At 34.3% G+C, this 18696-nt stretch overlaps 1 protein-coding gene across 1 annotated transcript in view; it reads left to right on the forward strand.

Moving 5' to 3' along the window:
- EML6 (EMAP like 6) overlaps positions 1-18696 on the forward strand; it is a 301241-nt gene that overhangs the window by 194773 nt on the left and 87772 nt on the right. The window contains exons 8-15 of the mRNA XM_044659473.1: positions 569-706; positions 2728-2984; positions 4534-4746; positions 8123-8290; positions 9345-9451; positions 11440-11558; positions 12269-12455; positions 14437-14542. Coding sequence (XP_044515408.1) covers positions 569-706; positions 2728-2984; positions 4534-4746; positions 8123-8290; positions 9345-9451; positions 11440-11558; positions 12269-12455; positions 14437-14542 — 1295 coding nt within the window. The remainder of the gene's footprint in view (positions 1-568; positions 707-2727; positions 2985-4533; positions 4747-8122; positions 8291-9344; positions 9452-11439; positions 11559-12268; positions 12456-14436; positions 14543-18696) is intronic.

An 18696-nucleotide genomic window follows, 5' to 3' on the forward strand; every position in this document is an offset into this window, starting at 1 on the left:
ATTTAGAAAAAGACATTTTTAGAATTGTATTTCAATAATTGGTTCCCTTTGGAATACTATGCATATTATTTTATGCATTCAAAAATATGCTGAAGAATTTATAGGCTTCATCAGACTACTGAAGGGGACCATGACACAAAAAAAAGTCTAGGAATACCTGTTTTGAGTACTACAGTTAATACGTAGCTTTATGTGGATTCTTTGCTTAAATAAATAATAATTTCATATTTCCAAAGAGAAATAATAAAATGTATATATTGTACAGGACTTATTTAATAGAAGAATCTCAAATTCTTTGTCAATGTTGTTTAACTAAAAAGATTTTTCAAGTGGTGACAGTGACTTATAGAAATGCTAAGGAATATTCCCATTGTCACACTTATTCACAGAAAGAAAGAAAATTGATGAGAAAACCAAATTGTTGGAAGTAGGAATGAAATTACATGGTGCCTCAGTGACTTAGTTTCTAGCTTTTTTTTTTTTACTAGAAACTTGGTTTCTAGGAGGTCAATAATTTTAAGAAATTTGGTACTTAGAAGGAATTAGTTGACATTGTTCTCGTGTTTAGATTGTGGAGCCTTGCTGATCATGCCTTGATTGCCCGTTGTAACATGGAAGAAGCAGTACGTAGTGTATCGTTCGGCCCAGATGGATCTCAGCTAGCCCTGGGAATGAAAGATGGGTCTTTCATTGTCCTCCGAGTCAGGTACATCTAAGAAGTGATAATGGTGTTCATTTTTTAAAATTAAGGTTTTTTTTTCTTGGAACTTAAGCCTAAGTACCAAAACTTTAAAAATATAAATCTGTTTGAATATAATAGTACACTAGAGTCAAAAGCAAGCCCAAAAAATATATTAGGAAAAGATTTCATTCCTTCATCAATAAACACATAGTAAGCACCTACTATATATATAATATGTCCTGTGCTAAGCAAAGGGGATACGAAGAAAGGCAAAGGACAATCCCTGACCTCAAGAAGCTTCCAATCCATTGGGTGAGACAACATGCAAACAAATATATACAAAATAAGCCGGAAAAAAAAAGAAGCAGGAAATAATTAAATGGGGGAAAGTACTGCAATAAAGAGGGGGCAGAGAAGGCTTCTGGTAGAAGGTGGGGTTTTAGTTGGGAGTTAAAGGAAGCCCAGGAAGGTCAGTAGTCAGAGCAGAGGAAGGAAAGCATTCCAGGCATGGGGGGCAGCCAGAGAAAATGCCTGGAGTAGAGATGGAGTGCCATGTTTGTGGAACAGTCAGGAAGAGTTCAGACACGGGGGAAATGTAGCTGATTTGGGAGCCAAATGTAAGTTAAATTCTATTTGCAATCATTTTCAATGAAAAGATTCCATCTTCTTATCATGTAGAAAAAGATGGAATCTTTCACATCTTGCTCTTTTCCTGTTATCTGCATTTAGTAGCTGTTAGTAATCGCTGCATGTTAGGGTACACATAGACAGTTCTGTAAAGCATAATCCTCCATCACTTCCCGTACCCTACACTGTATAAATGTATTCTTGGCAAAATTTATTGCATTAAATTCTCATTATGGGTTACAATTAATTCATTATTGAATTGGTATTCAACATTCCCCTTCTCTGATTCATGATGTGTGAAAGAATTATGGGGCTAATTAACCAAAATTTTCTATTTGATGGGATTTTCTATGCAAAGATATTCCAAAATATTCATTTGTGATAGCAATTTATTTTTGTCAAAATGAATAATAACACTTGTAGAAAACTAGTCAGTTGAAGTAAATATCTGGTGATTCATTTATGCAGTTCATATTAGTCTTAATGAAAGAGTCCTTGTCAGACTCAGGGGACACCTGCCAATCATAATGTGTTCAGTATGGAAGAAAATAGCAATGTTGATGTTTTGAGAGAGAGGAGAAACTCTTACTAAAATCTTGACAAAGAATATAGAAGTAATTCAAATAATTTGATCTTTATGTTATAATAATAAACTTCTTACATGTTTATTAAGTAATAATAAGGCTATCACATCATAATAATTCAACATTTTGAAAAGTCATTTCCTCCTTATTTTGGGGAGAGTTCTTATTGTATAGACTATGTATTTTTTAACCCTTATCTTCTGTCTTAAAATCAATATTTGTGTCAGTTCCTAGGTAGAAGAGTGGTAAGGGCTAGGCAATGGGGGTTAAGTGACTTGTCCAGAGTCACAGAGGTTGGAAATGTCTGAGATCAAATTTGAACCCAGGACATGCAGGCTCCAGGCCTCGCTCTCCATCCATCTAACCACCTAGCTGCCCCGTATTTTATGCCTTTTTTAAACGTTGTGCTATACCATCTGGCTTAAGAGATGCAATCTTCATATGCCTAGATTTTTTAAAGATAAGTTATTTTTCTGTATACTGCATTTTCTCTTTACCTGTGGAATTTTTAAAAATCAGATAACTAATTCTGCAGTGTCAAATAAACTTGCTATTTAAAAATGAATACTTTTAGGGGGAAATGTTGAACATTAAAACAAGATGTTTTAATATGCATTGATTTAAAATTTGAGCTACGGCTTAAAATCTTTATTGTTAGTTTTCTCAAATTGGGACTTTTCAAATCAGTCCTTTAATACTTTTCCTCAAAGTCCTTACATTTCTTAAAACTTCTTTCCCAATCAAAAATTTTTTTCTTTGCCATGTGAATGTTTTAAATATATATATATTTGGGTTTGCTAACTAGCAGGATTATTTATTTCCTTACTATTACAGAGATATGACAGAAGTGGTTCATATTAAAGACCGAAAGGAAGTAATCCATGAAATGAAATTTTCTCCAGATGGTTCTTATCTTGCAGTAGGGTCCAACGATGGCCCAGTGGATATCTATGCTGTTGCTCAACGGTATAAAAAAATTGGAGAATGTAACAAATCCTTTAGTTTTATTACTCACATTGACTGGTCTATGGATAGTAAATACTTACAAACTAATGATGGTGCAGGAGAACGATTATTCTACAAGATGCCATGTAAGTAAATGTTTATGCAATTACTCATCTACTAAAGGGTTGATGACCCATCTTGTAAGTCATTGAGTTCGACTATGGTATAAATAATAGCAACAACTTGTATGGAGAGAGTAATTTAAGATTTACCATTTATGTTCCCCACAACAAGCCTGAGAAATTGTAAAAGAACCTTTGCCATTTTACTGAGGACAGAGCAAATGCCCAGAGAAATTAAATGACCTGCCTGCCTTTAGTTACACAACTGTTTAGTGCTGGATCAGAGAAACTGTTTTTTGCTAGCCTTACTGAGCAACTCAGCTACCTTTAAGTCTATAAGGGGAAATGACTAACTGGTTTCACCCATATAAAATACCCTCAGATCAATAGGAGGAGCTAGAACCCCCTAGCTGGTCTCATTCCTCCTCTACCTTTGGCTTTTAATTCTATGGTCTTCATAAGTGGAAGTTTTTATTTTTAATATGATTATTTGGTGAAATGAGTCATTTGGAAGAATACTTTTTTTAGTATGCTATACCAGAACTAGAATTTAGTATGGATGTTATAAGCTATACATATATAGCTAATATTTAATTGCTTTATGTTAAAATGTAGAAATGGGAGACAATATTGTCTGCTTTATTCATTGACTTCAGCAATGTTTAAATTTAGGGGGATATTTTATTTAAAGGAACTGATTTGTATGAACCTAAATCTTAACATCTAGCAATTTCCTGATTATCTGTCCATTAATCACTTCCTAAAATTCTATGACTTAGGGAGTATGAAAAAACAATAATTGCTGAAATCACGTGTGTGTTTATACATATAATCTCAGTTGAGTCTCACAACAACTTTGTGAAGTGGGCATGATAGAATTTTATCCTCATATTTCAGAAGATAAAAATAAAGCTCACAGAGGTTAAATGATTTGTTTATGGTCACACAATTAATAAGAGTCAGGGGCTGAACCTATTCTTCCTGAATCCAAGTCTAATTCTCAAGCCAACATACCATATTGCCAATATGTTGAAAAGTACCTAGAGAATTTTAAGGTTTTAAGAATTTAATTCAAGAAATTTAAGTTAAAAAAATTTAAGTAATATATTTTGGTAACTATAACTAGAAAGATACAGAAATTCAACAAAATCTATTTCATCATTAATGGCAAATTGCTATGTCATCTATTTTTGAGTGATGATGCTAATTAGATTTGGACATTTAGTATTATGACAGATGTCTGTGTCCTTTCTAGAATATGTATATATTTATTACATTTATCAATCAATCAGATAATAAATACTTATTAAATGCGTACTATGTTCAAGACACAGTGCCAAGTCCTGGATAGATTCCTGTGAATGCTTTTTTCTGCAATGGAAGAATCTTCATAAATGTATAAAGGAATTGTATTCCTAAGATATTTTCTTGGATTTCTAAAGTAGAAAAGTTTTTCAAACCCATATGCCTTTAAGAGACAAATATATATGTGTACATATATATATATATATAAATGGGAGCAAGAATATGACTTTTTCTTGAAATAATTAACTAATGTATTCATTCTTTTCAGCTGGAAAACCCTTAACAAGTAAAGAGGAAATCAAAGGGATTCATTGGACTGCCTGGACCTGTGTGATTGGGCCTGAAGTGAGTGGAATTTGGCCCAAATACAATGACATTACTGATATTAACTCAGTAGATGCGAATTACAACAGTTCAGTGCTAGTCACTGGAGATGACTTTGGACTGGTTAAATTATTTAAATTTCCTTGTCTAAAGAAAGGTAAGAAATTATCATTTTCTATCCAAGGAGACAAAACCAAATACTTTGTTGATTCTTTTACACTGTTGTACGGATAATATTTATACATGACACCTAAGACATTCTCTTCTTGGGACCAGTTCTTGAGAACTACTAATTTTCTTTCTAATATTCATCCTTTAAATCACACACACAAAAAAAGAAATCCATTTTACATCTGTTCTATGACTACTGCTTAGTCAATTCAATTAGAATTCAATCTGAAGTTGTCACAGACTATTTTATAATTCAAAAGTCTAATTTAAGCTTTCACATTATGAAATCAATCTCATTTTTTTCTGTCATAAGTACTCCCTCATTACAAAATGTTTTAAAGTTATTCTGTTGATTTTTCTTGAAAAAGAGAGACAATCTAAAGTATTGCAAAGAGTATTGGATTTAGAGATGAAGAATGCAAGTTCAGATCCCACTTTGACTGGGAAATAATTTTTCCTTTTTGCACTTATTTGAGATGGTGAAATATATGACATTTGAAGTCTCTAGTAATTCGAAATCTATGATACTATTTTCTGTCATTTTTCAGTTCAGAGAGGTAAAAACCTAAGAGCATTTGGGGACTATTGCAATGTTTGAGCCAGAATGTGAGCTTGAATCACACCCAGATGTTCTTAGGGGATACACACAAGTCCACAAGAGGGCAGCCTGGGAGAAAGGAAGAGTCTAGAAGAGCTGAGCAGCAGGAGCCATAAGGAGAGCCTGAACTGGAAATCTCCTGATGTCAATCAGTTTTCAAACACCTATTACATTATGGGAAAAAAGCAACTCAACATGTGCAAAACTATCTTATTTAAGTCCAGAAGTTATCCTGTGATTCTATTATTTTTAATACATTTAATGGAATCCAAACTAGAGTATGGATCCATGACCAGTAAGAATCTAGATTCAATGTTTTGATCTCCAGAACTGATCACCAGAAAGTGATCAAGGCCATACATCTTCTAAACCACTATTGTCTTAATTACTCTATTTTAGACAGATGTGAATTTTTATCTACATTTGCCAGATAATTGCCTCAGTTCTCTATTTTGTATGAGCAGACAATTTCATGATCATTTGCATTCCTTAAGTATGACTTTTCAGGGAATTCTTAATTAAATACCCTAAAATCTTATCATAGGACAATTAATCACCACTGGCTGAGTAATCTTTCACCTAACTGATCTTTTAGTAGATATATGAAATAAGAATGAGAAATACAATAAAAAAATGCTTTTTTTTCCATTAAGTTTTTTTGCAACCAGATATTTTTAAAAGCTGTTTCTTAAAAACCTTATATTAAAGTACTGTTTATTTAGCATGAAAAATAAAATCATTACCAATGGAGACTGACAAAATGGACATCAACTTAATAATTTAACAGGATTAAGATGGAAGAAAAACTTTAACATAGTGAAGAAAAATCAACCAAACTACAAATTGTGTCAGATAGTCTAGATCCGACTAGATCAGTGTTTCCCAAACTTTTTTGGCCTACTGCCCCCTTTCCAGAAAAAATATTACTTAGTGCCCCCTTTCACATACTATCACCACCCCCTTACAGTTATTCACCGCCCCCAAATGCACCTGTGGCCATCACCGCCTCCCTGGATTGCTGCAGCACCCACCAGGGGGCGGTGGTGCCCACTTTAGGAATCACTGGATTGGATGAATAAATTTGGTTCAGAATATAAGTCAGACAATATGGAAACTTCTTAACTCCCTAAAATTCATTAGGCACTTTTCAGCACATTGGAAGTCTCAAAACCAAATGTCACTAAGAATTAACACACTTTCCCAAATTCCCAACTTGCTGATAGAAACAGATGTACATAATTACACCATCTCAGAGTTGGAAGAAACCTCAGGAGACATCAAATTCAACCTATATCTGAGCAATAACCCTGTCTCCAACATGCCCTGCAAATGGTCACTCAGCCTTTGCTTGAAGTCTTCCAGTGAGGAGGAACCTACAGCTTCCTCAAAGAGCCCTTTTCCACTTTGGAAAGGATCTAATTGTAAAATCTTTCCCTAGATCAAATCTAAACAATCTCTTCAACTTTCTCTCTGTGACAAAATGTAATGAGTTTCACCTTTCTTCCAGGTGACAGCATTTCAAATACTTAAAATAACTATTTCACCTACCTTTAGTCTCCTCTTCTCAAGAATACACCCACAATTTATTCCTTCAATTAGTCCTTCTAAGAGAAGATCTCCAAGTCCTTTAGCATCTTAGCTATCCTCCCTTGATCTGAATTTTCTTCAATTGTTAATGTCATTCCAAAACTGGCACAAAACTAAACTTGTCACTCTAAATCTCACCTAACCAGGGCAGAGTAGCAAAGTACTATTACATCTCTCGTCTGGACTCAGCTTTTCTTAATGAAGCTTAGGGTCACATTAGCTTTTAGCCACATTATTTACATCTCACTGTTGACTCATACTGAGCTTTATTCTCCACAAAAAGCCCCAGATCTTTTTTCACCAAACTGTTTGCCTCTCCATCTGGTCCTTGTGAAGTTGACTCTTTTGAACCCAAATGTGGTTCAAAACATTTACGTCTATTTAATTTCATCTTGTTATAATTAACCCAGGGTTCTAATCTGTCGAGATTTTTTGGGATTCTGACTATCCTCCAATGTGTCAGCCATCCCCTCTGGCTTGGTATCATTTGCAAACCTGATATCTTTGCCAGGGGAAACAAAGGCAAAACCTGAACGAGTTCCACTGGAGGCAACACAAGCAAGCTCACATAAATGATTATAACCATCATTAATATTATTATATAAATTTCTTAAATTCTTCTTTTACTATGTAAGTTCTCTAATTATCTATGATTTCCCCCCATAAATCAATCAATGCTGCTTCATACATTTATCCAAGTATTTGATAAAAATGTTAAATTGCCCAGAAACAAATACATATCCCTACATTATTCCACTAAAGACAGACATCTTTCTAAAGTAACATGAAACCATCAATGACTATTCTTTGGTCGTGGCCATTCACCCCTATTCTGAAACTACATATTCCACCTGTATCCATCTTTTCCACAAAAATACAATGAAAGATTGCCAAATCCTTCGTTGAAATCCAGCCTCTTCACCTGACAGGACTTGGTCTAATTTTGTATCCTTTCACTATCATAAATGCACATTCTTTGTTGAATAAAATCAATATCATCGTTTTGCCTGCTAAATAGGAACTATTAAACTACTCATTCTTTGCTTTTAATGTAAGCCTATAGATGAGGCAAGTTTTTTAAAGATTTTGTTCCCCAAAGTAAGGAATAGCTATCATTTAATTTGACTAATGAACTTATTATGTTACATAACTATGTTTTTTCATATGTATATTTCAGGAGCTAAATTTAGGAAGTATGTTGGCCATTCAGCTCACGTAACAAATGTCCGCTGGTCACATGATTTCCAGTGGGTGTTGAGTACAGGAGGTGCTGACCACTCAGTTTTTCAGTGGAGGTTTATTCCAGAAGGTGTGACCAACGGTATCCTTGATTTAGCACCCCAGGGTAAACTTGTCACTTTTTAAAAACATTTGTTTTATCTCATTATTTTTTTAAAGCTATTTTTAAAGCATTTGTAATAACAGGTAAAGAATAATTAACCAATGAACATTTATTAAACAGTATTATAATTATTCAACTCCTACAGTATTTGTGATGAACCTGGAGAGTAGAAAGCAAGACAGAGACAAAAGAAACAGACATTTAGCTTTGTGGTTGACTATTATAAATCAATGAGATTTCTATTATTTTTTAGATCTCTATTTTTTAAAACCACATCCAAAGTACAGGTACGAGGTAATCACGAAGAATGTCATTCCTGAAGGGAATGTCAGTGTCAGCAACAACCACCAAATGGTACAACATGCTTGGTTTGCTTTATATAAGTAGAAGATGTGGCGATGTTGAATATGAACATTTGGTGGGTTTTCGTGACTAGCAAAGCACTGGTTGCAATCTGATTTATGCATCTTTATTTACATTTGTTGTGGTATCACCAAGTTAGATGGGCTATAAAACTGGAAGAAAAAATGTGACAGTGTTCTTTTGGAAGTTGTTATATGGTAGTTTAGGCCACCAGCCATTGCTGGCACTGGATTAAGTATTTAAACAGAAGAAGAGAGAGCATTACTTTATGAACTAACTACAAAGTTGGACTACCCCCATCGTACTTGTTGCCCTCTAGTTTGACTTGAAATCCTTCCATTTTTCCAAAGCCAAGCCACTTTCCAGCCATCAGGAGGAGCCTGTGGCCACTGGAAACTGCACATCATAGTAATATGTGAATTTGCCTAGTCTGTTTTTGGGGAGTGATTCAAGGCTGCTGAAATAGAATTAGTACTACAGAACAACGAAACCAAAACTTAATAGTATGTTAAAGAAAGCAATGTTTAAAGATTTTCTTTTAAATGACAGTCATATTTAGTATTTATTTGTCTACTGGTCTTTGTTTCTTTTACTGGGAGAATTTTGTTGTAGTGTTTTAGCTTAAAATTCCATTTAATTTTTTTTTCATTTTGGGGTTGCATTTAAATAATCAACATTATTTATGTTTTTGCAGAGGGTGGCAGTGATTCATATAGTGAAGAATCAGATTCGGATTTATCAGATGTGCCAGAGCTGGACTCAGATATTGAGCAAGAAGCTCAAATCAACTATGAACGCCAGGTCAGTCATAGGGGCCAGCGAGCACAAATGCCTGATGATCTAGTAGTTGATTTGCTTGACTTTGTTCTAGTTGCAAAAAAAAAAAAAGTTACTGACACTTATGCTTAGGATTGTTAGGGGAGAAATTAGGAAATACCATCTATTATTTCCATTTACTAAAATAAAAATGAAGTTTTGACACATCATCTAATTTACTAACATCCAAGAAAAGTGAAAGTGGTAACAGAGATTTCAAAGATCAGTCCATCACTTGTGAGTTTTCCTGTACTCACTTTGATATATTTATTTCCAAAAAAAAGCACCAACCACCCAAAACTCACACCTTTCTATTCCTATAGCAGATTAAAAGAAAGCATCATTGTCATATTTTTTCTTTTAAAGCATATTAGTTTTTTGTTTGTAGTATAACCTATAATCCTGACGTCTCTTAACTGATCCCTATCTTTTCATTAAAATAAAATCCTAAACATAGTAGGCATGATCTCTATAGTCAGAAGTTATTTCTAAGAGGCACATTAAAAAGTTATATCCAAATTATACTTCATTTTCTTGAAAACATCCTTTTTTTAACAGAAAATTTTAACAGAAAACAAAAAGAGAGAAGAGAAAGTATGGATCTTAAAGAAGTCTTAAACATTATTTAAGTACCAAATACTCTGATAATAATAGATTCTCTTTTACTTTCTTTTTCTTTTAAAAAACTAAGTAGCATAATAGATGGGACACTGGATCTGGAATCAGGAAGATCTGAATTCAAATTCTGCCTCAAACATTTCTGAGCTATGTCACTGTGGACGCGTCATTTAAGCAATTTCAATTTCCTCTACTATAAAAGGACTTGAATAAAGATACACAAAATTAGTGTGAAGAAAAATTAAAATGCCTTGCATTTACATATTTCCACATCCATATCAGGCTTTCGTTTCTAAAGCACTTTGACACATTATTTCATGATATATCCAAAATTCTTGAGTGTCCAAGGATTATCATCTCTATTTTACAAGTCAGAATTTTAGACAGAGAAGGGTTAAGTGAGTACATCAAATATTAAATGTGAGAACCAGAAGTCGCATCCAAATTTCTGAGTACAGTCCAGTACTCTGAATTAGATTCAGAAGCTCAGAAGAAAAAAGTACAAAATGTAAAGGAGCATGCATCTAGTAGAGTTTGATTGTGATGAGCTGACAAAAATAAAAGAAATTCAAATGTATCATTTGCTCCAAACTTTCCTGACTCAGCTTACTGACTGAATTTGGCCAAAAGAGTGACTTTTCTTTTTAAAAGATAATGATCAAGGCCTGAGTGGGATATGTAATATATTTATGCTTCTCATTTCTTTTGTTGACAAAATGTAATTAAATCAAAACATCCTATCATGCAGATGTGAAATAAATTAATTTTATAAAATTTTATTACCAATTTATATAAAATGTCATCTTACCGTGGCTTGAGCATATACACGATACGCAATAAATAATAGGTATGAAACTGACTTTTAGTCAGTATATAGCATCTAGAAAAAGACTAAACTTAAGTAGATTTAGTTCTACAACTCAAATATTGACCTTTTAGAACATATTAGAATAAAAAATGAAGATGATTACAATGTAAACTTAATGCCTTAGATTGACAAGTATCATGTCTCAGGCATTTTAATTAAAACCATTGGAAGACTTCATGGCAATAAAACAATTTTCTTTGTATTCTTTTACCTGTTAATTTTTATAAGTTTCCCCCCCTAAGAATATCAAGGTAAGTTGCCTAAGCAAAGTTAGATATATCTAAGATGAAAGAATAAAACTTAAAATCTAGTTGTTTAATGCCTATCAGTGCTAAGGATTAGATCTTGGCCAGTATCTAAGCCTTATGTTGTTTCAGTAAACATGGTTTTGAAGGAATTAAAGATTTTTCGATAATGATAAAGAGAAACCATTCTTTATAAATCCAGACAAAAGATTTTGAATTTAAAATTTCCATTCTTCCTTAAGGTTTACAAAGAAGATCTACCTCAGTTGAAACAACAAAGTAAAGAGAAAAACCATTCTGTGCCCTTCCTTAAAAGAGAAAAAGCCCCAGAGGACAGCTTGAAGCTACAGTTCATACATGGGTATGGTGTCCACTATGGTTTCCCTCATCTTTCCTGCTTTCTTTCTCCCATTTATTATTTCTTTACTTTGTAGTCACTCAAGGCACCAGTTTGGGCACTGCCAGCCCCATGCAATAAACATATTCATCAATGGTAATGGGATGCACAGTCATCCTCCTGGCTCTTAAAGATGATAGTTTTGGCCACCACCTGCCTAAGCATCTCCTTTTGGTATCTTTGGAAGCCCTTATCCCTCAGATAATGAAAGTGAACAGTCGTCTCAGTCCAATTTTATGTTGCCCACCCAAGACATGATGAAATAATTTCTCAAATTCTAAAATTACTTCATCATATTAAAATAAGATCATCTATGGATTTCTCATATTTATGTTATACTTTTTCTCTCAGTAGAAAAAAAATTCACATATGCAGTTATCTCCTCCTGCCCCACTTCCATTTGTTCTTTGCCTCTATTATTCCTGTATCCTTCATGATGGTATCTGTTAAGCATGCACAACACTGGGGCGATTATTTCTCACCTGCATCACTAGATAGTAGCCTATCTCCCTTTTGGGTCCTTTTGGCAGGTGGTGGGAATGCTTATTGTTCCACTGGTGTCAATGATAATTTAATATGCTACTTATGCTTTTTGAGAATTCCTTCTCAATTTTCATTTGCTTCTTATTTAATTAATTGTGTATTTTATAGACTTTAAAAAATATTTGTTCCAGTTATAGAGGCTACGATTGTAGAAATAATCTGTTCTATACCCAAACTGGAGAGGTGGTCTACCATATTGCAGCAGTTGCTGTTGTGTACAATCGGCAGCAACACTCCCAAAGATTGTATCTTGGACATGATGATGACATTCTCAGCCTAGCTATTCATCCAGTGAAAGACTACGTAGCTACTGGACAGGTATGTATCTTTCTTGCACAGACCTGAAGTGCTATTTTTCACCTTTACCATCAAGAAAAAAAAAGTAACATATTTCATTTTTAATCTAGTTTATATATTAGATTTTGTGAAATTTCATATTGACAATTATGAGCATAAAAGTCAAAATGAATAATCATTTAATCATCTCATTATTATAGGTAGGTAAAAAGCACTATTTATGTGATGAAAACCTTATAGGATGTCCTAATCCAAAAGATATACTGGTGGACATGGACAAATAGACAGAGACAGAGACACTGAAACAGGAATAGACATAGATACAGACATGGAGACAGTTCACTAGCTTGTGAGCTCTTTGACGACAGTGACTATCTTTTGCCTCTTTTTACATCTCCAATACATATCACAGTGCCTGGTGCAAAGAAGGTACTTAATAAACACTTTTTAACTAACACTGACTTAGACATGGATAGAGATATAATGAGATAATATAGTCCCTATAGAAAATATATGAAAATGATTCATAAAAACCATTTGCAGATATTCTAGCAAAGCATTGTAAAGTTTTGCTAATTTACCATTTGAGTCTTAGAGTAAAAATAGTAAAATCAAATTTAATTGAATCTTTTCAGGACTGCCAGAATGGAAACAATCATTCCTCAAAATTAGGTCTTTCTGTACCTCCCTAAAACAATGGATCATTTTAGTCAGTCTAATTCACAGGCGTCAAAAAATCAGCCAAACATTGTTTGCTTTCACATTGGCAAAACAATCATATGATTGACAGATTTTTTTTCCATTTGTAATGGGTTGTTTAATATTAGATGAGTTTCATGCTTTTGTAAAATTTAAAAAGGGACTTAAGGGAAAATTTGTATCACAATTATTGTTCTGTATCTGAATAGCAAACTCCAAAGAATTGTCACATTTCTTGCACAAGTTTCAGAAACCGAAATGGGATAACAGAACACTCAAGGTTTTAGGGCTGTGAGATGCAATCATTATAAATTTTGCATGTTGGTAAGCTGGCTCACTGCAATTATGATGAAAAATTAGGTATTATTTTCATTAGTTGCAATGATTAATTTTATGAGATGTTGATGCTGATTTGCATTTGTATTCCTCATTTTTTCCATCTTTCTTATGAGAAAGATTATGCTCAGTTTAAAAATATTTCATTATGCATCTTTTTCAAAATTGAAAATAAATCAAAGACTGATTCTTGACAAACCTTGAGATAAATTCGCATAGCCCTCATGAGTTATGTGTCAAAATAGAAGTAAAACAGAACAGGACTTAGCTGGCTTTTTTTTTAGTGCACTTTAACGGTGAGTAATTTCTTATCTACTATCAGCATAAGATTAGTTCACATTCCTAAAGAAGCAGCTGAATGACAAGGGTTGAGTTTCTTGGAAAAAAATATTTCCCAGCAAGAGAAGCTGAATGAGGTTCTCCTTTTGAGTCCACCACAGTTAGAGCTCATTTTACAAGAACTTAACACAGATAAATTCAAGTATACACAATTGGTAACCAAAAATATAGTCAGAAAAATAAGTAAAATAAAATCTTTTAATTACACACTAAATCTGCATCATTTTCCCAAGTGGCACAAAAATCTTATTTTGCCCAGTCGTGCTCATTTCTCACTCTGAGAAGCATAAGTGTGAATCACATTATTTTGCACCAAACATTAGTCTTTGAAGTTCTCCCTTGTAATAAATCATGTCTGAATCAGAGCCTGCTTCTCTTTTGTATCATTAGTACTATTTAGTTATTAATCAGTGGCTCCAAAGTACAAGAACAGTGATGCTGGTAGCTCTGATAAACCTAAGAAAAACTGTGAAGTGCCTAGGCAGGCTTGTATAAGAAATAATTATTAAGTAATGTGGTTCACTATTATACATAATTTTATGTATGCTAGAAGATATTAGAGTTCAACTTTGATGAGTGATTAAAGTTTATTTCAAAGTAGCTAATAGCATTCACTCTATAATTTAAGGTTGGAAGAGATGCTGCTATCCACGTATGGGACACCCAAAATCTGAAATGCTTGTCACTGTTAAAGGGACAGCATCAGAGAGGCGTGTGTGCTCTGGATTTCTCAGGTAAGCAGAAGCTATGCATGATGTTAATTTAAAACCAGAATTATGGCTAGCCAGATTTTTTAAAACCCTTATGCTTTAGTTAGATCCTGTCTCCAAATAAAGATAAACTCCCCGAGTGTATCGGTTACAGGAAACTAGAAAATGGGTTAATCTTGTGACTTCTGTGGGAGCTGTATATATGAATATCTCCCAGAACATCTGGTCTTCTGGGTACTGTCAAAAAAAAATGTAAATGATCATTTGGAGCCCAGAGCACGCACTGTGCTGAGCACTCATCTGTGCCTTGTGAAATCCAAGGAGCTGTTGCTGTTGAGATAATTCATTGTAAACGTTTGGCAGGGGCCCAGGGCTCCCATTCCAGCGCTCAGTCAGTGGGGAGCCTACCACCTCCGTTTGGCAAGATGGGCAACTGGAGGTAGAGATGCCCATGAAGCCCAAACACTCCGCAGCGCTGATGCTTCGGAGACAAATCTGACGGCTGCAGAGTGGAGGGTCAGGGAAAGAAATGGAAATCTTACCTCCCACATACGGTGTCCCAAAAGCCTCAGCATGGCTTTAAGCTTAAAACTATAACACTTCAGGGGTGCTTTGTGGATCTGTGTGTGTGTTCCATATATGTATGTATGTATATAACATATAAAATAATATAATAATAAATAAAATACATAAAACACATCTATAATAGCAATTCCAAAGATCAAAAATTCCAAATGAATGACATTCTTCTTATCCTATTTTTCTTTCAAAATTAAAAAGAATCTATCAAGAAAGCTAATCTGTAATACACTTTAAAAAAATAACACCTATAAAGATTGCTTAAAATTTTATATAGAAGGAGCCAGGATTTTTTTCTTTTTCTTTTTGTTGTAAAATCTTCTAGACTTATTAAAGTGAGACGTGAAAGCAAAGGTCAATAGAATAAGCATTTATTAAGCACCTACCATGTTCCAGGGATTGTGCTAGGGGCATTATAACCCTGTGAGGTAGATGCTGTTATGATTCCTATTTTAAAATTGAGGAAACTGAGGCAAACAGAAGTTAAGGACTTTGCCCAGAGAGACACAGTTAGTAGGTGTCTGAGGCTGTATTTGAACTCAGGTTTTCTTGATGCCAGACCTTCCTGACACAGTGCCACCTACCCCAAGAAGGTTATATACGGGAATGGATTGAGAGCCAGGTCTGGAGATGAGAGATCCTGGGGTCAAATCTGGCCTTAGATACTTCCTAGCTGATTGGACAAGTCACTTAATCTTCCTTGCCTAGCCCTTACCAGTCTTCTGCCTTAGAACCAATACACAGTCTTGATTTTTATCAGAATTTATTTAATTCTGATTTGATTTAATTGATTTTAACACAGAATTGATTTAATCAGAAAGTAAGGGTTTAAAAAAAAAAAGGAAGATGTTATCCATATCCAGAGAAAGAACTGTGGGAGTAGAAACACAGAAGAAAAATAACTCCTTGATCACATGGGTCAATGGGGATATGATTGGGGATGTAGACAATGAGTGATCAACCTAATGCAAATATTAATAATATGGAAATAGGTCTTGATCAATGACACATGTAAAACCCAGTGAAATTGCTCATTGGCTATGGGAGGGGGATAGGAGGAGGGGACGGAAAGAACAGGAATCATGTAACCATGGAAAAATATTCTAAATTAATTAGTTAAATGGAATTTTTCTAATTTAAAAAATTAATAATTTTTTAAAAAGGAAGAAAGGAAGTTCTGTAATTGATTGGCTAAGCTAAATAGTAAGTACTGTAAATGTCTCACTAAACATTTAAAAAAACAATTTTAAGTTCTATTTTGGATTAATACTCTGCTTGATCTACTGGATTAGCTTCCCAGAAGAATTCTAGCTCACTCACTCTTTTTCAATTGCTTTTTTAAAAACCGCATTTTTGTCCCCATTGAAAGTGATCCTGGGGCAGTTAGGTAGCTTGTGGAAGGGAGGGCCTGGTTGAAATCTAGCCTCAGACACTTCCTAGCTGACTGACCCTGAGCAAATCACATAACCCCCATTGCCTAGCCTTTACCACTCTTCTACCTTAGAACCAATACTCAGTAGCAGTTCTAAGACAGAAGGTAAGAGTTGTTAAAAATAAAAATATTTTTTAATTTTTAAAAAAGTAAATGATCTTGGGTTCTGAGATAACTTTGAATCCCAGTCTTAATGAAGGTAGAGTCAAAGAAATTATATTCTTAGTGTTATGATTTTATCTCAAAAGACTGATTTTTGAGTAAGAATATAAGTTTATTGATTATATCAGGCTTAATGGTGAGGCCAGCATCATAAGCAATAAAGTGATATAGGTCTCCATGCCTCTCTCACTACCAGGGATGCCCGGAGCTATTTAGACCAGCAGCCTAATAAATAGATTTTTAGAAGCTCATTATTCAGCCTTTCCCTTGACCATTCCAAGGCATCTTTAATTGGTGAGAGCTAATTAAGAGGTGGTCCATCAGCCTATCCACCCCTCCCTCTCCATGCCCACAGATGGACAGGTCACATTTGCAAGAACAGAACCCCTGTCTCCTTCATTAATTAGCCAAATTCTGTTATAAAGGAAGACATTGTTTGGGATTCCCAAAGACAAAGAAAATGCAAAAAGTCACAGATGCAATGGTATCTCTGGCCCAGACCCCAGACACAGGAATACACAGTAATTCTCCCTAACATATTGGAATTGATGTGCTATATGAAAAATAAATTCTCACATCAAATAGAAAACTATAAACAATATGAACATGCTTAAAGCCCAGTCCAGAGTGGTGGGACCACCCTGTGAATTTCCTGGATTAAGTTTGTGATCAAAGCCCTAGTCATTTGTTTCACTCTATTTAAGAATTGGCTGTTTGTTGTTTTTCAGTAACATCCAACTCTTTACAACTCTATTTGGGGTTTTCTCGGCAAAGATATTGGAGTGGTTTATCATTTCCTTCTCTAGCTCATTTTACAGTTGAGGAACTGAAGCAAACAAGATTAAGTGACTGGTCCAGGGTCACACAGTGTCTGAGTCTGGGTTTGAACTCGGGTCTCCTTGACTCCAGGTGGTGCTCTGTTCTCTGTTCCACCTAACTACCCTGACTGCACATAGATCAGCATCTTAAAGGCACTTTTGGCCAAAACTCATTTTTAAATTCAATTCAGCAGTGTCAGGTGTTGGCATAGTAGCATACATGTTTCTTGACTAGAGACATCCATGATAATAATATTTAGAAATCGTCTGAGACTTTTAAAGCAGGCAAAATATATCTTTTTTGAATATTAGAGTAAATAAAAACCAAATTTAAGAAAATGTTTTCTCATGTACAAGAAGAGATCAATTAATTCTAACACTGCTAAAGTAAATAAGAAGGCATTTCTTATCAAAACAATTTATACATTTAAAAACATTTCACCCAGGCAGCTAAGTGTTACGACGGGTAAAATGCTAGACTTGGGGTCAAGTCAATCCAAGTTCCAATCCTTCTGTAGATATTTACTATCTCTATGATCATGGACAAGCTATTTAATCTCTTATCCTGAGTTTCCCAATATTTCTATTATTTGTAAAGTGCTTTGCAAATTGTAAAGGGCTATATGAATCCTCACTGTTATTATTATTATTATTATTATTATTATCATACAAAATAGCTCATAGAATGGGATAGTGGATAGAAGACTGAATCAGAAGCAAGAACACCAAGTTTCAGGTATAGCTTGTAACAGACACTAGCATGGGAAAGTCACTGAACATCTCTGTACCCGCAGCAACTTTCTATAAATTATCAATATGTCGGTGAAGGGAGTTTCTAGGTAAGGAAGTCCCTAGAGGATGAAATTTCAGGTCTAGACCTTTTTTTAAAGTACCTTTCACAGAATTAGGAGTCTCAAATGAAATAATGTGTTTAAAGCACATTGCAGATTTTAAAGTGACATAAATGCTAGCTAGTATTATTATTATAGGGCCAATAACAAATAGACTTGGGGCAAAATTTCCTGTGTGAATTTGCCATATCTCACTCGAAAAGGTAACATATTTTTTGTGTTTGTGCTAGCAGTTAGCAAAGTAATTATTCCTACATGAACAGAAACTGAAATTAAACCTAATTAAATTTAAAATTCAGCTATATAAAAATTTAGAGTCTTGAATATTATTCCCAT

The sequence above is a fragment of the Gracilinanus agilis genome, chromosome 2, assembly GCF_016433145.1.
Source record: "Gracilinanus agilis isolate LMUSP501 chromosome 2, AgileGrace, whole genome shotgun sequence".
In the NCBI taxonomy this organism is placed as follows: Eukaryota; Metazoa; Chordata; class Mammalia; order Didelphimorphia; family Didelphidae; genus Gracilinanus; species Gracilinanus agilis.